General features: G+C 34.6%; 1 protein-coding gene across 1 annotated transcript in view; it reads left to right on the top strand.

Moving 5' to 3' along the window:
* The window catches only part of xpo7 (exportin 7), a 249,926-nt gene extending 226,715 nt beyond the window's left edge, over positions 1–23,211 (top strand). The window contains 10 exon segments of the mRNA XM_051933382.1: positions 734–822; positions 1,742–1,849; positions 2,125–2,207; positions 4,025–4,239; positions 5,668–5,806; positions 13,391–13,551; positions 13,810–13,908; positions 14,065–14,192; positions 22,083–22,177; positions 22,180–23,211. Coding sequence (XP_051789342.1) covers positions 734–822; positions 1,742–1,849; positions 2,125–2,207; positions 4,025–4,239; positions 5,668–5,806; positions 13,391–13,551; positions 13,810–13,908; positions 14,065–14,192; positions 22,083–22,177; positions 22,180–22,313 — 1,251 coding nt within the window. The 3' untranslated portion in view covers positions 22,314–23,211.
* The last annotated feature ends 1,521 nt before the right edge of the window (positions 23,212–24,732 follow it).

Raw genomic sequence — 24,732 nt, 5'->3', positions numbered from 1 at the left:
TAGTCCCAATGAGCTTAACTCTAAAACAAAACAAACTCATTCTGGTGCTTGTCGCACTTTTAAACTATTTCAGGACTCAAATTTCTCACCAGAAACAGGCTACCAGTGCTCTACAGTACTCAGCAGGCCATCCACCAAAGCAAAGGTGCCATCTAGATTTATGTATGGTCCCCCAGGTTTTAGGACTGTATTGAAAATTAAAATTAAAAAAATGAAACCGGTTGTGATACATTACATGTGCAAATTAGTGCGTAGTTCTTGGTATTATTATGGATGACTATTTTTCAAGAGAGGAGGCTAAAAATAAAAGATGAATTACTTGAAAATGCTGTTTGCCAAAACTACCTGATGTGCTGAAGTAAGGTCTCCAAGGTGGTCAGATTGTTTTTAAAAGCATTTGAAGCTACTCTGCTTTTGAGTTATGCTATCAAAACAGTGCTGTGATTGCCAGTTCTTCAAATGTATACATTCAAGAAATTATTGAATATTATAATTCCCAGCTTTTATTTTTGTGCATAAATTGAATTAAGTTATATAAATTGAGTTAATTTCTGTAATAATCACCTTTGATTGCTTTTCAGATTTTTCTTTAATCATCATCTTTATATTTGTTTGAGATTTTTCAGGAATTAACTCTTTTATACATTTCTGTATTGTGTTTAATTTGTAAAGTTTCAGAAGCTTCTCTTTTAGATAATTTTTTTTTACTGATTTCATTTATTTTTGTTTGCAGAGAACATTGGTTGGGCTTGTTCGAGATTTGAGGGGGATCGCCTTTGCTTTTAATGCAAAGACCAGCTTCATGATGCTTTTTGATTGGATGTATCCTTTCCATCACTAAATGTCAAGTCTTTCATATTTAATACTGGAGATTTCCTATTCACTAAAATGAGTTCCTGTGGTCTTTTAAATGTTTTTGATTCTACATGTAGTGCATAAGTATGGTATTTTTGTGTAAGTGCTTTAAAGATGGCTATTAAAGGAGCAGTCTGATTTCAATAGAAGTGATTACCTGTGCCAAATTTACAACAAATTGTCACCTGTGTGAGTAAAAGGTTACATAAGTGGAATCACACTGTTATTATTGTATATGTCTGCTGTATGACATTTTCTCCTGCAAAATATTCCAAGTCTTATCTGTGTAAATAAAGAAACAGTTATTCCATAAACATAGTCCCATAATAACCCAACGACCAGAGTCTACAGGATGTTTATATTTATATTTAACCATTTGAGGATTGTTTAGTAGTTTCCATGCATATATAGTTTAGTTTAGTTCATCGGCAACAGATTTTTAAACCTGCCTCTTCAAAATGTCATAATATACTAATATATACAAGATCATGTTATGTTCAATAACTTTTGATCCAGTAAAAATAGAGCCATTGTAAAAGGTATTTGGCTTTCAGATTAAACATTTATACAAAGAAACAGGAGCAAGATAGTAATAGTTAATAGTAATAGTTTCATTTTTCTGGTAATATAAGCAATGACTGTGTATATTTAAAATGAAAACCATTAGCCTTTTAGATTAATTTCCTAGGGTCATTGTTCTTTACATGGCCAAAAATCTTTGCATTTTTCCCCATATTTTCTACTGTGTCATTTCCAAGTTCATTAGGCTAGATCAATCAAAACGTTCTCCACCTTAAAATTATTACTAAATGTCTAGATTCTTGAAATATTTTTGATTTGGAATGTGTATGAATAGTATGAATTTTTTTCCTGAACCTGATGGCAGCTATCCATCCTACATGCCAATATTGCAAAGAGCAATTGAACTTTGGTATCACGACCCTGCCTGCACAACACCAGTCCTCAAGCTCATGGCAGAGCTGGTTCATAACAGGTCAGCACGTGTCTGATAAAAAAAACTTGCATATATGGGAAGGAAATTAAGCTATAGGACAGATACTAAGAAGATTTTAATTAGGTATGCACAATGAGTAAAATCTAAACATATGAAAATAGGTACTGTCAGCATCAGAAAAGGAAGTGTGCTTAGTTTAAAATTAACAAATAGTGGAGTTTCTAATGAAACAAGCTAGCGTTTTACTTGTGAAAAATCAGTTTTGTATTACAATGTGCAGAAACCGGTTTTTATGTTTTTTTATATTTTTACAGGTCACAAAGATTACAGTTTGATGTTTCCTCACCCAATGGTATCTTGCTTTTTAGAGAAACCAGCAAAATGATTACAACCTATGGTAATGTGAATACTTTCTAACTTCAGTTCTTGTCATCTGAAAGCTATAAGCATAGTAGTCATTAATGCATTTTTAAAATTCTTTAAAGGGTAATTTACCCTTTAACCATATTAAACATGCTTGGTTATTATAACATTAAAACAGGGTTACTGTTGATATCCCAAATCATATTTTTCCTTTGCATATTCAAAAAGGTATACTTAGAATAATAGGCTTAAGCTAAACTTCAGTTTCCAGTTTTTTCTCAATACAATCCAATTAAACATCAAAACCCATGTTATTTAAGTAATAAACACACCCCATCATATTTCTGTTTCTAAAAGGTAGAAAGTAAAGAAATACTAACCATATGATGCATGATATGGTTGTAATCTGCCAGTTTGTACTCTGTTTCTTTATTGTCTTGGCCAAGAGTATGCTGATTTGTTCTGTGTTCAGTGAGCATGAAAGAATCAACTAAGGAAGATGCATTACAAGGTGTAGGTTTTTAAAGCTTTTTAAAAAATAGGAAAGGTTTGTTTGAAAATTTAATGGTAGCCTTTAGTAGACTGTTAAATTAACAGTAAATTAATGTTGTTTTAGTTCTCTCTATGTAACTCAGTGTAGCTTAAAAATGAGAACAGATATACAGTACTAGAAGTGTATGTAACTGATTGACAGAAGCCCAAGTGTTATACATCCTTTTCACTCATGTAAGTTGCCTTTGCTTATGCATACATTTACCAGGTTGGGTATGTTAAACATCACAATAGCTTCACACAAGAATTAAGTAGTTTTAGGTGGTTTGGAAAAAGTTGTTTTATAGTTCCATGTTAGGTTAATTGTTTTACAACATTAAATTTGTGTTTATTATAAAATAATTAGGAAAAGGAATGGACCCTTGAAGGGGTTAATTAAGCCACTAGATACCTCCTTGCATCAAAGTCTTACGTTGGACTGTTTTGTGTGATTGCTATCAAAGGTGCGAGGTTATTCTAACTAATGAAAATAAACACATTTTAGTAAATTTCTGAGTTAATCCACAAATTTCCTTAGTTTTTTGTCTATAAAATAAGGCTACTAAAAGCCTTTATGACCAAATGGCAGTGTGACTGCAATAACATTTCAAAAACAAAATGACTTTGGAGTGTCATTATTCCAACCATTAACATTTGCCATTACTTTCATTAGTACTGTTTGAGTGATACTCCATTTATTAAATAACAATTTCTCTTTGTTAAAGAAGAAAATGAAATAAGGTACAACATGGCATGCATAGAAGACATCCTGGCATCTCTGCTTCATCAGTGTGTGTAGAAAAGAAGTCCTGACTAGATAGTTAAAGAGAAAAAAGGATTTTTAAAGTGTATAAGAGTAGTTTTACTAATGTCCCAAGTGACTGTTGTCATATGTTTAAAAAAATTTTAAAAATCAGTTGGATTTGGCCTCAGCCTTCTTTCTCCTGCAATTTTATGTAAAACTGTTTTCCAATGTTGAGTTCATTTTTTGTGAATACTACCAGTTAGTTTATAGGAAAACATGTTTGTGTTTCTAATATGTCTATTCTTCATTTAATCCTTCACATGAAATTCTTAAATTTTTGTAAAGTTTTTAAAAATTAAAATGAGTTAGTTTTTTTGAAAGTGAATACTATTAATTAGCCATTCTAAACTAATGACTAACTTTCAATATACATGTAATTTGGCAAGAGCTGACTTTTTTTTATATAGTAACTTATAAGTGCAACTTTAACTATAGTATGTAACAACCAAATATATGTGAGGCATGTTTCATAAGAACAGTTCATATTTTAAGTAAATTTTTCATCTTTTCTCCAGGCAATCGTATTTTAACTTTGGGGGAAGTACCAAAGGATCAAGTTTATGCACTAAAATTGAAAGGAATCTCAGTATGCTTCTCCATGCTAAAGGCAGTACTTGGAGGCAACTACGTGAACTTTGGAGTATTCCGTCTCTATGGAGATGATGCACTAGATAATGCCTTACAGACTTTTATTAAGCTACTACTGTCTATCCCTCATAGTGATCTACTGGTGAGTGACTTAAGTATAAGAAGTCTCCCACATATAAGGAAGACTGCAGATCTGCCATTTTTATTGATGAATTATACACATCATATGTCTGTATCTTAAGTTGAAAGAAAACATCACACTATGTACAGAAAATATTATTAAGCAATTCGTTTTTCATGCTGTTAGTTATTTGTTATTTTACAAAGAACAGTTAAAAATTATAATGTTCTGTTTTTAAGGTTATATTACTACTCTTTTTTGGCATCAATATAGCTTTCTTTCTCCTCTACTGGTTGTAAACATACAAATCATCAGTGTCTGGACAACAAATAAGTACATTTGTGTGAAAGTAATGAGTGGGTGAAGCAAACCGAGAGATGGTCAGTGTTTCTAGTTCATTCATTCAAAATATAAAACGCCATAATTTAAAACATTTTTAGTTATCTAACATCAAGAGTAAAAAAGCAAGTTAGAATGCTACAGTGCATCAATTTTAGAATTAAATATACTATATACTGAACTGACCATAGCTAATTACAGGCCTGTTTTTCCACAGTTAACTACCATTGTAACAGTTTTACTTACTATTCCATTTTCTTTTCAACATGGAAGAACTCAAAGGAAAGCTATCCAGCTCACCCTAGTTAATTGGACTAGCCCGGTTTCAACCATGCAGAGAATATGTATTTATTGCTGCTTGTTTTATAATGAGAAATTTTTCCTTTGTTAAATGTGAAGTTCTGTATTAAAAATGATTTGAGATTATTTATTATTAGTGCAAGCTGAGCTGAGACTTAACAGTCAGTGCAGGCAACAATTTCTGCCATTATACTTTACACATGAGCACAAGACCATTTCCTCTGACATTGCTCACTTTGTGAAGCCTTGTACTGTAATCACCCACCTCTTTTATCCTCCAGTGATTTTTATTTTCTTACTTTTTATTATTGACATACAACATCTATTGTTATGTTAGCTGCTTTTTTCTTCTTTATAGTCCACCAGTATCACTGCTTTCATTCAGTCATATAGCTATTCAGTTATTATCGTGATAGTTGAAAAAGAAAACAGCCAGAATACTCATGTAATCAAAGCCATTTATCCTGGCATAACTTCATAATTTAAAAATATATTAGATTTAATAATATGTAATAAGATGTATTTAAAAATTAACCCTTAACAGCATTTTCAGTATGTGTCATTTGTAAAAAAAAAAAAATAAAAAAAATTTTGTTTTGTGTCTTGCTTCAGTAAACTATTTTGCTATAGAGTACAGCATACTTATATTGTAGCTCTAGCTAATAGTAATAATAACTTCTATGAAGTCTTCTCAAATATTCAGGGTGTACCTCAAAATGCATAGAAAGTGAACTCTAGTTTCAAATGTATGTAAACTTAAAAATATAAAAAGTTATTTGAATAGTTTACTTATTGCCTCTGATCCTGCAGGACTATCCCAAGCTGAGCCAGTCTTATTATTCCTTGTTGGAGGTACTCACGCAGGACCACATGAATTTCATTGCTAGTCTGGAACCTCAGGTCATTATGTATATTCTCTCTTCCATCTCTGAAGGACTCACAGCACTTGGTAATAACACTTTTATAAATGTGTTGTCTTATATTTATTAAAATACAGATTGTATTTGTCAAAACACCCTGTTTTCTTCTCTAGGTTGTCTACCTTTTAGATTTTATAGTATTCTTAAGAATATTTCATTTCTTTATATTTTGTGAAGCTAATATCATTGTGCAGTAATGTTTCCTGGTATGGTAATACTGAAATTTTAATAAGATCAGCTGACCTTAGCTTTAAAATAGTTAATTGGGGTGTTAACACTGCCTTTCTGTTTAGTAGGAAAAATGTTGAAAAAGGTGACACAAGTTCCCACCAACATAATAATGCAAAATAGTGATAACTAAAACATGAATGTGTTTAATATTTGGCAGAGCATTTCTTTCAGGTTGATGCAGCTGTATCAGGAACCCTTAAACCACATTAACCACCAAAAGTAATAATGACTCTGTCTACACTTAGATTGATTCTAAGCGATAGTGTTGCAGTCAAAATAACTTGCTTACTCCTAAGCTTGTGTTTGTAGTTATTTTGAAGGCATACATACCCCACTGATATGTACTAATTTAATAATTAACATAGAACTTGAAAAAGAAATTAACATTATCACTAAATTAAGGTGACTTTCTAGCAAACCATTTTTGAAAAACAATTCCTTTAAAGTGGTCATCTTTATATATTTTATAATATATTTTTAAACTCATGCAACAGTATTTTCTGTGTGACCACCATGATATCTAAGAAAAATCTAAGGAATAATAATATGCACAGAAATTCAAACAGTTTAGACAGTAGAGGTGTTTGTTACTAGGAAGTTGTGTTAGACTTTATGACCTTCTTAATTGCTCCATATTTACTATATATAGAGAGAATCATTTTCAAAATTAACAGCGCTTTGGATTTTCAAAGGATAAACATCTTTTGAATTCTTCAGAACATGTTTTAATAATTTTTGGAAACTTGTATGTCTGTTTTCCATAATAGTGTGTCTTTTTTTTTTTTTTTTGGACAGTCAAGTATGAATAGACAGATTCTTATAAAATTTTGTATAAAATTTGCTAGTCTTAAAAGCAGGTTAGGTTTTGTTTAAATTCTAGCTGTTTGGCTTAGAGCTTTTAAGGGTCAAATCTTTCAAATGCAGTAGTCACAATAATTAACCTTAAATTACAAAAAGTTTTTTGAGCTTGGGAAAAGTGCAACAGAAATCAGATGTTTTTTTTATTACATTTTATGGATCTATTATCATACAGGTTTGCCTTTAAAGTAGATTAAAATGTGAAAAATAGAGTTCAGTGTTGTTGTACACTGTACTATATGCTTTATTCATGTTGCATGCATGGAGAAAGTCCTGTTGGCCACAATAAATTTTTTTTCTTTTAAAAACTAGAATTTTATATTTTTTATAACCATGTGATGAAGTTTTGCTTATAGTTAAGATGTTACTAATGAAATATGATAGATTAATAATAATAAATTTTATTTATATAGCGCCTTTCCCATGCTCAAGGTGCTTCACAGAGTCTTAGAAAAAAAAAAAAGAAGTTCAATATACAAAAATGTGTAAGACAAACATTTAAATTTTTGGTTGCAGAAAGAGTTAAGAATTCTATAATTTTGGTAATCACATGGATAATTCCTGAAGCATAAAGTGTTTTTTTAAACTATAATATTTTAGAGTCCCATACATGTTTGAGGGACTTGCCTTTTTTCAGCTTGAATGATCATTGTCAAACTTGTGCCAGGAAATCTGTAAAGAAATAGCTTCAGCAGAGCTTATTTCATAACAGTGACACACAGTGTCCACAATCAGTTATGTCAGATTCTACCTTCACAAAATTCTAATTTGATAAACACAAATGAAAATGAATTTTATGGACAAAGTGATATTTAAATTAAACATCTCTATATGCATTAACACTAGAATTTCCAGAGCCTACGAAAAAACTCGTATATCCGGCCCACCTTAAATCGCTTCTTAAATCCGTTCACACCTCTCTGCCAGCATCCTTTGTCCTCTAAATGTGCTGATAAAAGACAAGCTGCCAGCAGCCGGCTATTCCATCCCCCCACCGACTTAGAACGTGAGCAAAGTTTTCCCAGCTCACGCCTTGATTGATTATGTGGGAGTGAAGTGGAGTTTTACAGTGGAAATAAGACATCATTATTCTAAAGTAATCTATGTAAACACATTGTTAAAACGGAAACTTTTTCATATTTTAGTAATAAATGTTACAAAATGTAGTAGGCATAAACTATAGAATATATAAAGCCCAAGTTCCAAAGATCAAATAAACACTTTCACAAAAGCTTCAAGAATGATTCAACAGCTTCTATGGCGTAGCGCGCTAAGAGGCAAATCTACTGAAAGAAATGTACTGAAAGAAAAAAAGAACATGTGCGTTGTCCTTGCTGCACTGAATAAGCGCAGGCGCTCTAACATCACCCCTCCCCCGATCTGACTAAGATCGGGGGAGGGGTGATGTTAGAGCGCCTGCGCTTATTCAGTGCAGCAAGGACAACGCACATGTTCTTTTTTTCTTTCAGTACACATGGCTTCCCTGTTTATTTATACATCTAGTGACTTCTCTGCCTGTCTGTCTCTCTATTACGCAGTGCTCTGTCTGTCTGTGTGTTATGGATCTTAAAAATAAGTTATAAGGACAGTTGTTCCTGTTAATTGCAGTCTCAATTGTTAAAAAATATTTGAAAAGGAGCATCCCACATGAAAATATAACGATCTCAGTAACTGACAGTGCATACCAATGTATAAATTTTATGTCCGTTTGAGGTTTAAAAGAAAAGAAAAAAAAAGCAACACTTCATCCCCAGCGGGGATTCGAACTCAGGTCTGTGAGGCAAGGAAAAGCTGCTCTGCGCTAAGAGGCAAATCTTAGCGCGCTACGCCACAGAAGCTGTTGAATCATTCTTGAAGCTTTTGTGAAAGTGTTTATTTGATCTTTGGAACTCGGGCTTTATATATTCTATAGTTTATGCCTACTACATTTTGTAACATTTATTACTAAAATATGAAAAAGTTTCTGTTTTAACAATGTGTTTACACAGATTACTTTAGAATAATGATGTCTTATATCCACTGTAAAACTCCACTTCACTCCCACATAATCAATCAAGGCGTGAGCTGGGAAAACTTCGCTCTTGTTCTAAGTCGATGGGGGGATGGAATAGCCGGCTACTGGCAGCTTGTCTTTTATCAGCACATTTAGAGGACAAAGGATGCTGGCGGAGAGGTGTGAACGGATTTAAGAAGCGATTTAAGGTGGGCCGGATATACGAGTTTTTTCGTAGGCTCTGGTAATTCTAGTGTTAACACTAGAATTACCACCGCCTACGAAAAAAATTGTAAATCCAGTCCACCTTAAATCCGTTCTCACCTCTCCGTCAGCGTGTTTTGTCCTGTAAATGTGCTGATAAAGATAAGCAGCCTGCTATTCCATCCGCCCACCAAGACAACCAGCAAGCAGCCTGCTATTCCATCCCCCCACCGCTGCAGAACGTGCACAACGTTCTCCCAGATCATACCTTGATTATCTGGTAGTGAAGTGCTGGAGTTTTAGAGTGGAAATAATAGATCATTATTTGGAACACATGTGTGTTCCATTTCTACAATAATCTGTATAAACACATTGTTAAAACAGAAACATTTTTGATATTTTAGTAATAAATGACAAAATGTAGGCATAAATTATATAATTTGTGAAGCCTAAAGTCCAAAGATCAAGTAAACACTTTCACAAAAGATTCAAGGACAATACAACAGCTTCCATGGCGTAGCGGTAAAATTTGCTGACTTGTAATCAAGAGTCCCTGGTTCAATCCTGACTGCCTCCTGTATTTACCGTTTTCAGTAGTGAGCTGCTCATATTGTTAATATTATACAGTAAACACATACATTTGGTTGCATCTGTACCAGCCGGTGTACATTTATAGTACTTGTAAATCTGCCTTCTTCGTATCTCACTGTCATTTGATTTTTTTTTTTTTATTCAGTTTTATTGAGTGTTCCTGCTCATGCTGAATTAGTATGCACCTTATGGTCCATGATGTCAAAGCTGCACTGACAAAAAAAAAAAAAAAAAAAAATGGGGACATAGGTATATTTCATATTTGGAATAGCTCATTTTATGACCTGTATTGTACATTTCGGAAAACATTGTGGCACGGATGCAACATTATTCATATTATTCATAGTCATTCGCATAACATCTTGCGGTTGTAATCAGTGACCGCGTGTTGTTTTTTTTACCCAATCTTGCCAGTTCCCACATGTTGCTGTATGGTGCTGCTTTTTTTGTACTCCAGGACATGCAGAGGAAAGAATAGTACAGAGGTCAGTTCAGTGCTATATGCAATCATCAGATTCAAATGTTAACAGTTCGCACACACATGCAAGGACCATCTTTACTACATTTACGACATGTAAATTGGCTGCTTGCTGTTTGTCTTTATCGGCACATTTACAGGACAAATGACGCTGACAAAGAGGTGCGAATGGATTTAAGGTGGGCCGGATTTACGAGTTTTTTCATTGGCTTTGGTAATTCTAGTATTAAGCAATCAATCATTCAATGTAAAATCTTCTAAGTTAATTTTCTCAATCACATTTATCTTGTTTAAAATTGTCCAAAATGTATCCAGGGCAAGATTCACCCTGTGAACATTGCAACCTAGCTCCAGCCTCACTGGGCCACATGTTTTGGGCCTGCACCAAATTAACATCATTTTGGGAAAAAAATCTTTGAATGCCACTCAGACAACCTTAGTGTCACAATCACTCCTAACACATTAACAGCTGTGTTTGGTGTACTCCCAGATGGGCTCATAGTGGAGAAGGACAAACAAACTGTAATTCCCGTTACCTTACTACTTCCACGTAGACTTATCTTGCTCAGCTGGAAGAATACCATTCCACCTCTTTTTAGTCAGTGGGTAACTGATTATCTATACTATTTGAAATTGGAAAAAAACAAATTTTCACTTAGAGAATCTTTTGAAAACTTTTTTTTTTAATATGGCAGGAATTATAATCAATAACATTTTAGAATAAGCATCTATATCGTGGAAAATGATGCACTTCCTTTTGCTGCTTTTAAAGACTTGCTCTGGCTGTTGGCTTTCCTCTCTTTCTCTTGGGCGCGGGTTGAATTTTGGTTTAAGTTTGACTTGAGTATATGGAATGTTATTTGCTTCAAATAAAATCAATTAAAAAAAGAAATATCATACTTATTCAAATAAAAAGGTGTTATATTAGGTCTTGTTCATATTTCAATGTATGTTCTGACATTCAATGTATTCTGACATTTACTTATATTGAATAAGACTCCCAAGTTGTCGGTGTGATGTTTCATTTATTACCTTTAAATGTTTAATAATTTTCATTTATGAGTTACTTTAATTTCTGGGAAAGTCTGTTTTTTGCTATTTGCTGTTTACTTTTCATAATGACATATTTGGCATTTGATTTCTAAACGTATCTGAGGATGTAGCAGGAAGCTTAACTTCACATTATAATTTTTATGGAATATTATTTCTTGTTTGTAATTTTCATATTGTTACAGTTTCTTAAATATTTTGAGTGCATTTTTATTTTGGAGTTTAATTAAAATATATTTTCATGTTTTTTTTCTTAATAGATTCTTTCTAAGACTTGTTAACTGCAGTTTAATATGTGAATGTTGCTTTTTTAATTCTAAATGAATAGGGATAACCAGTTCTGTGGTATTAGTTTTAATTTATTGAACAATTTGAAAGTCATAGCCTAAATCAAGTTAACTTTTTCAAGGAAGAAAATAACATAATTTAGAATGTGTAATCTACTTTAATAGGGTTTTTGAAGTATACAGTAACATGAATCATATTATGCAAACATGTAGTACTTATTAAAAACTTCTGCTAATATTTACATAAACATAATGAAAACTTCATGCCTCACTTTACTCATTGTATTAAATGAAATCCTTACCATTTTGGTAGTATTTATTTTACCATGAAAACGAGCAAAAGATTACATAATTACAAACAATTAAAAAATATATATTTATTTAAAGACAGTAAAGCTCAAAAGAATAAGGTTTAAAAATAAATTGTTGTTATTAATTTGCAACAGTACTAATTGTTATTTTGAATTAAACAGTGCCTTCAGAAAACATTCAGACCCCTTCACTTTTACACATTTTACTATGTGTCCAGCCTTATGAAAATCTTTTAAATTGATTTTTTCACTGATTAGGTAACACTCAGTACCACAGAATGACAAAGCAAGAGCAGGGTTTTAGATTTTTTTCAGATGTATTAAAAATAAAAAACTGAAATGTCACATTAACACAAGTATTCAAACCTTTTACTAAGTATTTAGTTGAAGCACATTTGACAGAAATTATGGCCTGGAGTCCTCAATGGAGTCAAATTTCATGAGTATGATATGACAAGCTTTGTACACTTAGATCTGGGGATTTTCTGCTATTCTTCTCTGCAAAGCTCATTTATTAATTTGTTTTGTTGTAATGAGTGCTGCAACAGAGGAGAAACACACACAGACCACCACAGCAACTTGGCTCCATGTTTAAGAAGTGCTTCTGTCTACTACAATATCTATCTGCCATTTTGATGATTTGCATCATTAAATGGCACAACAACAGCAAATAGAGTTGAAATAAACATTGTGGTCTATGGATGTACTTTATGTTAAAATGCTGTGATTATATTCTGGGATACACCTGAATCAGGGCTGTGGGATTGTTGGAGAATATCCAAGCAGGACTACACATAAAAGGTTAATCCGTAAATCCAGTTTCTAGGCGCAGGAGTTGCTGGCTGGACAAGATTTCATTCAGCTATGATTTTGGCACCACCCCAACAAAGGGCTAATTCATACACACACTCTTCTTAATTTGGAGCAACTTAACATAAAGGCTAAGGTATACATTTAATATATAGCTACACTTTTGAGATCACATTAGGACGGGGGCTCCCAACCATTTTTACCTTGTTTATCCCATGGCATCTTTTGGAAAGATAGAAAAAGATTTTTTTATTATAATAGAAAGGCATAACTTAGGGTGTGAAATAACAGAAATGCCTATTGGTATGCAGTCTTCTATGTAAGTTCAATTAACTGTGATGTCGTAGTTTTCATAAGATACTGCCAATTTATGGGACTGTATCAGTATGTATCTCTAATTTGTACAGATGTTGACAGAGTTAGAAGCATATTTCCTTTCTTCCTATACTAAGATAGGTTTAGGAGTATTGCCCAAGACTGTCTTTATTCTATTTTTGTAGTGAAATGTGTAGCATTCATTCTTATGGTCTTATGCGGGAACCTTCTCCAGAAACACATATATGTATGTACTTTCTAAATTTCTGTATCCTTTCTGTTAACTGTATAACAGTAGTACCATGACAAAATTTTACTGTGTTGACATTCCAACTGGTTTTCATTGAGTAGTTGAAAAGGTGTGCCAAAAGATAAATGCTTCTGCCACCAGATAAGAGAAACTTAGTTGATGTCAATGCTACAAGCCTTGGTCCCAGTTATATTGAAAATATTAGTATATCGTTCTTTTTTGTTATTGTTCTTAGATACAATGGTTTGTACCGGCTGCTGCTCTAGTTTGGACCATATAGTTACATATCTCTTCAAGCAGTTGTCACGCAGCACAAAGAAACGTTCCACTCCAATTGCACAGGAGAGCAACAGATTCCTTCACATCATGCAGCAACATCCAGAAATGATCCAGCAGGTAATTGTTTAACAGTATATGCAGTACTTTGATAGCATTATCACAGTTGCTGATTATCATCCAAAGCAATGTAGAAATCATGTTTCTTTTCTAAAATTGCACTGCTGTTGATCCAACTGACAACTCTAGTGCTGAATATCTTAATCTACTTTGTAGGTAAAGATTTATATAAAATTTTAAGATTTTATACTAGGAAGCAGTTTCTGCTTTTTGTCTTAACCATAGTTTGGATATCAAAACTGTTTTATCTTCTTTTAGATGTTATCAACTGTTCTCAATATAATAATATTTGAAGATTGTCGAAATCAATGGTCTATGTCTCGACCGCTCCTTGGTTTAATTCTGCTAAATGAGAAGGTAATTTTCATTAACTTGCTTTACTGATTTAACCTGTATTGTAAGAATTCGTTTTAAATTGAAAATGATTCTTTATATACATATATTCTTGTTAAATTATTTATTTATGCCATTTACATCTTGTAATTACGTGATTTTTTTTTTTCTGTTATTCAGTATTTTGCAGATTTACGAAATAGCATTGTAAACAGCCAGCCGCCTGAAAAACAACAAGCCATGCATTTATGTTTTGAAAATCTCATGGAGGGTATTGAACGTAACTTACTAACGAAAAACAGAGACAGGTATGTAATTTTTTAAGTTTGATTCAGAAAATTGATTGGTAGTTTTCTGATAATCACAGTTCTTGCTTAAAAGTAGAGTGAACAGATGGATACAGGATGAAAATGTTTTTAAAGCTTGAAACTACTGGTAAATTGTATTTTGTGAGTAAAATATATATGTGCTTATATAATTGGAAGAGGAAAGGCAGTAGCTTCAGAAATAACATTTCTTTGAATAATTTATATGCTTTATTGGAATTTGGCATGTAAATATTTGTAGCTGGAAAGTCTTATCATAAGTAGGTTTCAAGTTCAAAAATGGAAATGACCAAAATTATTAAATTGTTTTGCTGCATATGCAGTATATGATAGAAATATATAAAATGATGAATAAAAATATTCCACCATCTTGAATATTTCAAATAAAATGAGGTGTTAAAAAGTGAAATTATCTTAAACTTAAAAATTAATCAGCTGGTATACCCCATTTAATCTGTTATGTTTTTATGGAGAATGGAGCTAGAAAAGGTTTATGAAAAAATGGAACTTTGTGATGCATAATGATGGACTACAGCAAAGAATATCAAAATGTCCATGAAAAAGAAAATCTTACATTCCTCATGTCACATAATCCACATATCAGTTATCCAGTTGTATGCTCAGAATGTGCAAAATCCATACATTTTTTTTTCTAAATTTTGGTTAAATAAATACCTCTGGAAAAGTCAATGCTGAGAATATATGGATCAAACATCAGCCCCAGTTCGCACTGGACTGATGTTTGAACTGAAGCTAGGACTCTTGACCAATGAATGCAGAGGAGAGGCAAAAAATATCGCTTTGCCTGCATATACAAAGAATGTTTTTTTTCAGATGGTAAGTATTGAACATTCTGGTGTACAGTGATCCCTCGCTATATCAAGCTTCGCCTTTCGCGGCTTCACTCTATCGCGGATTTTATATGTAAGCATATTTAAAGATATATCGCGGATTTTTTGCTGGTTCGCGGATTTCTGAGGACAATGGGTCTTTTAATTTCTGGTACATGCTTCCCTCAGTTGGTTTGCCCAGTTGATTTCATACAAGGGAGGCTATTGGCAGATGGCTGAGAAGCTACCCAACGTACTTTTCTCTGTCTCTCTTGCGCTGACTTTCTCTGATCCTGACGTAGGGGGTGTGAGCAGGGGGGCTGTTCGCACACCTAGACGATACGGACACTCGTCTAAAAATGCTGAAAGATTATCTTCACGTTGCTACCTTCTGTGTGCAGCTGCTTCCTGAAGCGACATGCTGCACGGTGCTTCACATACTTAAAAGCTCAAAGGGCACGTATTGATTTTTCAGTTTGTTTTTCTCTGTCTCTCTCTCTCTCTCTCTCTCTCCCTGCTCCTGACGGAGGGGGTGTGAGCTACCGCCTTCAACAGCTTTGTACCGGCGGTGCTTCGCATACTTAAAAACAAACAGCCCTATTGATTTGTTTGCTTTCCTCTCTGTTTCCTTTGAAGAGGAAGATATGTTTGCATTCTTTTAATTGTGAGACAGAACTGTCATCTCTGTCTTGTCATGGAGCACAGTTTAAACTTTTGAAAAGAGACAAATGTTTGTTTGCAGTGTTTGAATAACGTTCCTGTCCTCTCTACAACCTCCTGTGTTTCTGCGCAAATCTGTGACCCCAAGCATGACAATATAAAAATAACCATATAAACATATGGTTTCTACTTCGCGGATTTTCTTATTTCGCGGGTGGCTCTGGAACGCAACCCCCGCGATGGAGGAGGGATTACTGTATTCAGTTGGGGGCACTGTCTTCCTTAGAATTTAGCTTTGTTAGAAAAAGTCTATTCTTGATATAACTTAAACATTGCACTACACTCTAATGTGGACTGTGGGTTTAAGTTTTTGGATTGATATTTTTATGCACTTACTTAGCTCATTGTTGGAAATAAACTTGTAAATCAAGATGATCAGATATTTAGTGCTACAACAAGGATGCAGTTTAAGGTCCATTCGTATGCATAATTATGCAAATAGCTTTTTGGTCAAAGTATGAGAATTTGCATTTGTATTGTTAAGCAAGTTGAATAAAGCTGTTACTAATGCTGCAGCTCTATACCTTTTGCTTTGTTCACAGGTTTTCAGTTTTGACATTATTTTTTATTCATGTTTCACTTATAAAATCAGGTAATACTAAATTCTGTAATGAATGTGTTCTAGATCACTAATAAATATTTTTAAATAATATCTGGAGTTTATATACCCTTTAACACTAGAATTACCAGAGCCTATGAAAAAACTCGTATATCTGGCCCACCTTAAATCGCTTCTTAAATCCGTTCACACCTCTCCGCCAGCATCCTTTGTCCTGTAAATGTGCTGATAAAAGACAAGCTGCCAGCAGCTGGCTATTCCTTAGAGAGTCAGATGGGGGGAGGGGTGATGTTAGAGCACCTGAGCTCATTCAGTGCTGCAGGAACAACGCACATTGATCTTTTTTCTTCTTTCAGTACATGTGCCTTCCCTGTTTATTTATATATCTCTGCCTGTCTGTCTCTCTATTACGCAGTGCTCGTCTGTCTGTGTGTTATGGATCTTAAAAATAACAGTTATAAGGACAGTTGTTCCTGTTAATTGCAGTCTCAATTGTTAAAAAAATATTTTAAAAGGAGCATCCCACATGAAAATATAACGATCTCATTAACTGACAGTGCATACCAATTTATAAATTTTATGTCTGTTTGAGGTTAAAAAGAAAAAAAAAAAAAGCAACATTTCATCCCCAGCGGGGAATCGAACTCAGGTCTGTGAGGCGGCAGAGCTGTTGTGCTCTAAGATGCAAATCTTAACGCGCTACGCCACGAAGGCTGTTGTACCATCCTTGAAGCTTTTGTGAAAGTGTTTATTTGATCTTTGGAACTCGGGCTTTACGCATTCTATAGTTTATGCCTACTACATTTTGTAACATTTATTACTAAAATATGACAAAGTTTCTGTTTTAACAATGTGTTTACACAGATTACTTTAGAATAACGATCTATTATTTCCACTGTAAAACTCCATTTCACTCCCAGATAATCAATCAAGGCATGAGCTGGGAAAAGTTCGCTCACGTTCTAAGTCGGTGGGGGGATGAATAGCCGGCTGCTGGCAGCTTGTCTTTTATCAGCACATTTAGAGGACAAAAGGATGCTGGCGGAGAGGTGTGAATGGATTTAAGAAGCGATTTAAGGTGGGCCGGATATACGAGTTTTTTCGTAGGCTCTGGTAATTCTAGTGGTAATGGCATTGATATGTAGTCTCCTGCAATCAGTTGATTAGATGAAACATTTAAATAACACAAAAGAATTTCCAAAATACTTAATGTTTTTCTTTATAGTACACAAAGATAGAATATTTTATGAGTTATAAGATTACAGGGTCATTATTGTACAGTCAGGTTTTGAGGAAAAGTATACATTTGTATATTTATCATATTTATTGAATCAACACTTGTATAAGAGTCATTAGTGTACAAAGCACATTTTGGTCTAAACCATTGACATGCTCAGTTTTATGAGAAAAAAAGGTGCAATGTTAAAAGTACATACAAATTTTAAATGCCAATTTTATAATTCACTGTTAAAACAGGATTGTACAATTTTATTTGTAAAGAATACTGCGTCATAATACAGTGGTGTGAAAAACTATTTGCCCCCTTCCTGATTTCTTATTCTTTGCATGTTTGTCACACAAAATGTTTCTGATCATCAAACACATTTAACCATTAGTCAAATATAACACAAGTAAACACAAAATGCAGTTTTTAAAAGATGGTTTTTATTATTTAGGGAGAAAAAAAATCCAAACCTACATGGCCCTGTGTGAAAAAGTAATTGCCCCCTTGTTAAAAAAATAACCTAACTGTGGTGTATCACACCTGAGTTCAATTTCCGTAGCCACCCCCCCAGGCCTGATTACTGCCACACCTGTTTCAATCAAGAAATCACTTAAATAGGAGCTGCCTGACACAGAGAAGTAGACCAAAAGCACCTCAAAAGCTAGACATCATGCCAAGATCCAAAGAAATTCAGGAACAAATGAGAACAGAAGTAACTGAGATCTATCAGTCTGGTAAAGGTTATAAAGCCATTTCTAAAGCTTTGGGACTCCAGCGAACCACAGTGAGAGCCATTATCCACAAATGGCAAAAACATGGAACAGTGGTGAACCTTCCCAGGAGTGGCCGGCCGACCAAAATTACCCCAAGAGCGCAGAGACGACTCATCCGAGAGGTCACAAAAGACCCCAGGACAACTTCTAAAGAACTGCAGGCCTCACTTGCCTCAATTAAGGTCAGTGTTCACGACTCACCATAAGAAAGAGACTGGGCAAAAACGGCCTGCATGGCAGATTTCCAAGACGCAAACCACTGTTAAGCAAAAAGAACATTAGGGCTCGTCTCAATTTTGCTAAGAAACATCTCAATGATTGCCAAGACTTTTGGGAAAATACCTTGTGGACTGATGAGACAAAAGTTGAACTTTTTGGAAGGCAAATGTCCCGTTACATCTGGCATAAAAGGAACACAGCATTTCAGAAAAAGAACATCATACCAACAGTAAAATATGGTGGTGGTAGTGTGATGGTCTGGGGTTGTTTTGCTGCTTCAGGACCTGGAAGGCTTGCTGTGATAGATGGAACCATGAATTCTACTGTCTACCAAAAAATCCTGAAGGAGAATGTCCGGGCCATCTGTTCGTCAACTCAAGCTGAAGCGATCTTGGGTGCTGCAACAGGACAATGACCCAAAACACACCAGCAAATCCACCTCTGAATGGCTGAAGAAAAACAAAATGAAGACTTTGGAGTGGCCTAGTCAAAGTCCTGACCTGAATCCAATTGAGATGCTATGGCATGACCTTAAAAAGGCGGTTCATGCTAGAAAACCCTCAAATAAAGCTGAATTACAACAATTTTGCAAAGATGAGTGGGCCAAAATTCCTCCAGAGCGCTGTAATAGACTCATTGCAAGTTATCGCAAACGCTTGATTGCAGTTATTGCTGCTAAGGGTGGCCCAACCAGTTAATAGGTTCAGGGGGCAATTACTTTTTCAACACAGGGCCATGTAGGTTTGGATTTTTTTTTCTCCCTAAATAATAAAAACCACCATTTACAAACTGCATTTTGTGTTTACTTGTGTTATATTTGACTAATGGTTAAATGTGTTTGATGATCAGAAACATTTTGTGTGACAAACATGCAAAAGAATAAGAAATCAGGAAGGGGGCAAATAGTTTTTTCACACCACTGTAGATAGGTTACATAATGTGTTTTGTGTCTTTTTTTTTTTTTTTTTTAAAGTTTCGGTATACCTTGGTCATGAAAATCAATTCATCCATAAAGTGGCTTTAGGTTTATTAATTAGAAAATCACTTTGTAAAATGCAGCATTTCATCTTTTTACAACATACATAGAAAATGGAGAAGGGTTGAGGGAAGGATTGAGAAAAAAAATCAGTTTATATCAAATAAGGAATCTAACAGTAAAGGGAAAATTTAGTTTTCTTAGTTGAGCGCAGGCTTAAAGTACTTCTGATAAGTTTTATATCAGGTAAGCCGATTTGTGTTTTCTATTAAATAAAATGTTTTGTCATTCTGCCATTATACCAGAGAGTGATGAAGTGTTGTATATTGATTGGACATGTAAGTAAGAAATTCACTGTGACAACACTGGTATTACTTCTACTGTGTCTTACAGTTAATGTTAAATTGCTAATTATTTTATTAATTCAACGTTAGTGAGAACAAAAACATTGCCGTGATCATCTTTGGGCATCACTGAATTTGCAAAAGTTGATAACCATGCACGGTAAAAGAGGTTGTCTTGCAATATGTAGTCCAAGCGTAACTGGTCCAAAAAAACATTGTCATCATTTTTACTACACCTCCACTTTGTAATGGATTTTGTTAAAACAAACTTAACCCAATAACTAAAAGAAACACAATTAAAAAAAAAATAGCTATAAAAACCCATATATACCCTGACACCGAACACTTTACTTTGTAACATACCTGAATTTTTAAAATACCTAAAAAAGTACAAGACCTGAACTTTGTGTAGTGACATCTTGCATAATTAATCCAAGTTGAATGAAATGGTAATCTGCTTCTCACTCCACTCCGGTACTTCCAATAAATGTTTAGATCTTGTGATAGAGGAGGCCATGGAATGTGTTGAGTTCATCCAAGTGTTCATGAAACCACTCTTCAGTTGGTTTAGAATCATGTATGGGGAGAACAGCATGAAGGAACTGTGCTTTTGTATGACCATGCAGAGAAATCAACAGACCAAATGACTACCATAGGGTGTCTACCATTACTATTACTGACTCCGTACCTTGTTCAACAGTTTGTGCTATAGACACTGGGCTGAAATCATCATTTGACTTTCTCTAATTTCAGTTCTGTACAGATGTAGGCAATAGAGTGGATGATAACACACCTGACCACATTATTGTTTCCATTGCTCAGGTTGTCCAGGTTCTGTGCTCCTTAAGACATGTTTTCTGTTTTTATACTTCAAGCTTCATTACAAGTGTTTTACAAATGGCAGCCCTTCTATAAATTCCAGCTTAAGTGAAGGTCATGACATACAGTTTTTGTCAAGTGTCAAAGGGACTAATTCAATTCTCAAAGTTTACCATCTTTATTGTCATCTTCCCGATAATTTTTATTTTACATTATAGCATGCCAATTTAGGATGGTTCACAAGATTATTAGAACTATTGGCCACACTTGAAGCAAAACACTAGAGAGGAAAGAACCCCACTACAGGAGACTTCTGTTGCCATTTAGTCTGAATCACCTCTTTTGGATGCATTTTAGATTAGAGTTTGAGAGGAGGTAGAACCTTTTACAAAATCTTTATATGTGAAAATCAGTTATCCTTTCAACAATCGATCTATTATCCTGTCTTATCACAAGGCACGTTCACATGCACACAACTGCAATCAGTCATACAGGGGCAATTATGAATCCCCAGTTACTCTAACTACACTTGTAGTATGTGAAAGGAAAGCTGTGAAAAAATAAGACAGAGACATCTTCAAAATGTGCAGACTTCACAGAGTCTTTTAATTATTAAGAGTTAATTTACTTGTTATCTGCAGTGCAATGTATTCCAAATTGATGTGCATCTGTTTATAACACAGCCTAAAAAAATAGAACAGTTTGAAATTCCTTTTGAGATGCCATCTCACAAAGAAAACCTATGTTTACCTAACCTTGCAATGTTTTGGAATTAAGCATTTTGTACAAATGTGAGGAAGCCATAGTCATTGCCATAAGGCACAGGGAGGAAGAGATTAAAAGACTGGGTCACTTCCGAGGTGTCTTCCAAGCTTTATATGACATCATTTCAGACAAGATAACTGTGTCTACCAAAGTGTATATTCATCTAAAATAGAAATGAGTATTTTGCCATATTGTGTAGAATCATACATACAGAAATATTTAAAAATGTTCAAAGCAGTGACCTTATCATCTCATCCACTATCTTGGACACAGATGACAGTGTAGAGTGACTTTTACTATTACATCATTATACAAGGAAATATGTGTAGTAACACATTTTCTGCTGACTAAATAAATTGTATTTTAAAGTGAACATGGTATAAAAAGGTCAGTGTTAAAAGTGACTATATAATTAATATGTAAAGCAATTTTTGTTGAATTGTGTCACCTTTTTTGTTGTAAAGCTACAGAAGGAGCTAATTATTACATTTCAAAAATATTTTTCCCCAAAAAATCAATAGGATTGCACCTACTTTCGTCAAGAATAACTTTCCAAAATACAGTATTTGGTTAAATTTCAACCCTTTATATTTACCTTGGAAGTAACAGTGTACATTTGTTTCCTTCATTTCCATACTCCAGGTTTACACAGAACCTCTCAGTGTTTAGAAGAGAGGTGAACGACTCAATGAAGAACTCCACGTATGGCATGAACAGCAATGATATGATGAGCTGACATTCCTGAAGTTCCATCTGTACAGAGCAGCCTGGGTTTGGCCAGACCACCAGGGGACAACCATCTTTCCAGAGAGTGCATTTCTGATCTCCTTTCCTCTCTGCTTCTGTATGCTGAAGTTTGTAGATCAGGGTTAAGGCTTTACTTCAGCACTCATTGGCCATGGAGGGGAGGGAGCAAGGGAGAGTCACATTGAAAATGAAAAGACAGAAGCAGGGCACTGTTGTTCTTTGGGGATGAGGCAGTAAGGAATTCTTAACTTCATTTCCTGGTCCTTATCAGAATCCCAGTGCTCTGCTTTTTGCTTGCCTTGTAAAATTGTGTACATTTTTTCATAACATTTTGAACAATGTTTATATAATTCAATTTAAAAAAAATTCAAAAGAAATGAAAGTGTGATGGAAATTTTTACAGATTTAGTAGTAAAACAATGCTGAAGTGAAGAATTGTGTATGTATGCAATGCAGGTGTTAAAGGACTGATGTTGGATTAGAGTGAATGAAAAATAGAACTATTTGGGAGGGTGCAGACATTAAAAATAATAATAAATTTCTTAATATTGACCTATTGTATAATTTCATCTTCCCTAATGATCATCCTAAGTGCAGCTGAATTTTGTTAACCAGCGGTTTAACTCAGGAGCTCGACACATTGCCTATGTCCATCCCTTTGCATAAATTTCTTTGGTGAGGGTCTATTGGCATGTTTTCTGATCATTTTGTCAAATCCCTAGTCCCCTGGAAAATATTGGCGGTTTTTACTACAGGATCAATATGGCAGCTTTTTACTTTACTTAAGTTTTTGCTGCTAAACACTAGTGAGGACTAGTTCATTTCTAAGTATTTCCTTACTCATGAAGGTTGTGTGTGTTTTTTTTCCCGTTTTTTATTTTATTTTAATTCCCTGATATGAATGTGTCTCGTGATTGTGTGTTGGATCTACTGAATGGTCAGATATCTGGTTGGCTTGTATGGATGAATGCACTACATACAGTGTAAGCATTGTGACTGCAAATAAAACATTAGTGATTTGTAACATATTGTCCTTTCTGAGTTCAAACATACAGTAACCTGAGTATTTTTTGGGGGGGGGATTGCTTTACAGGAAAAAAGTGCTCATCAGTTTAGAGACGTCTTTCTTTTCCTTGGTGCTGTTAATTAATTATACAGACAAAAAATTAGCACACACAACCCATGTGCTAATACTTTTTTGCATTTTTTTATTTTAAAAAAGCATTTTTGTTTTTATCTACTTAATGTAAAAAAACTGCTTGAACATGTATTACTAGAGTGAAAAAAACACAACATATTTAAATCTATTTAAAATTTATTTAAATCAAAAATAAATACATAAATCTTCAATTGTTTTCCAAGAGCTAGTTGTCCCAAAGTAAAAACATAATATGATGTATATACAATGCATCCGGAAAGTATTCACAGCGCATCACTTTTTCCACATTTTGTTATGTTACAGCCTTATTCCAAAATGGATTAAATTCATTTTTTTCCTCAGAATTCTACACACAACACCCCATAATGACAACGTGAAAAAAGTTTACTTGAGATTTTTGCAAATTTATTAAAAATAAAAAAATTGAGAAAGCACATGAACATAAGTATTCACAGCCTTTGCCATGAAGCTCAAAATTGAGCTCAGGTGCATCCTGTTTCCCCTGATCATCCTTGAGATGTTTCTGCAGCTTAATTGGAGGCCACCTGTGGTAAATTCAGTTCACTGGACATGATTTGGAAAGGCACACTCCTGTCTATATAAGGTCCCACGGTTGACAGTTCACGTCAGAGCACAAACCAAGCATGAAGTCAAAGGAATTGTCTGTAGACCTCCGAGACAGGATTGTCTCGAGGCACAAATCTGGGGAAGGTTACAGAAAAATTTCTACTGCTTTGAAGGTCCCAATGAACACAGTGGCCTCCATCATCCGTAAGTGGAAGAAGTTTGAAACCACCAGGATTCTTCCTAGAGCTGGCCGGCCATCTAAACTGAGCGATCGGGGGAGAAGGGCCTTAGTCAGGGAGTGCCAAAAGGCACCTGAAGGACTCTCAGACCATGAGAAAGAAAATTCTCTCGTCTGATGAGACAAAGATTGAACTCTTTGGTATGAATGCCAGGCGTCACGTTTGAGGAAACCAGGCACCGCTCATCACCAGGCCAATACCATCCCTACAGTGAAGCATGGTGGTGGCAGCACCATGCTGTGGGGATGTTTTTCAGTGGCAGGGACTGGGAGACTAGTCAGGATAAAGGGAAAGATGACTGCAGTAATGTACAGCGACATCCTGGATGAAAACCTGCTCCAGGGTGCTCTTGACCTCAGACTGGGGCGACGGTTCATCTTTCAGCAGGACAACGACCCTAAGCACACAGCCAAGATATCAAAGGAGTGGCTTCAGGACAACTCTGTGAATGTCCTTGAGTAGCCCAGCCAGAGCCCAGACTTGAATCCGATTGAATATCTCTGGAGAGATCTTAAAATGGCTGTGCACTGATGCTTCCCATCCAACCTGATGGAGCTTGAGAAGTGCTGCAAAGAGAAAT

The sequence above is a fragment of the Erpetoichthys calabaricus genome, chromosome 1, assembly GCF_900747795.2.
Source record: "Erpetoichthys calabaricus chromosome 1, fErpCal1.3, whole genome shotgun sequence".
In the NCBI taxonomy this organism is placed as follows: Eukaryota; Metazoa; Chordata; class Cladistia; order Polypteriformes; family Polypteridae; genus Erpetoichthys; species Erpetoichthys calabaricus.
Note: the sequence above shows the minus strand (reverse complement) of the source record. Positions and strands in the feature narration are given on the sequence as shown.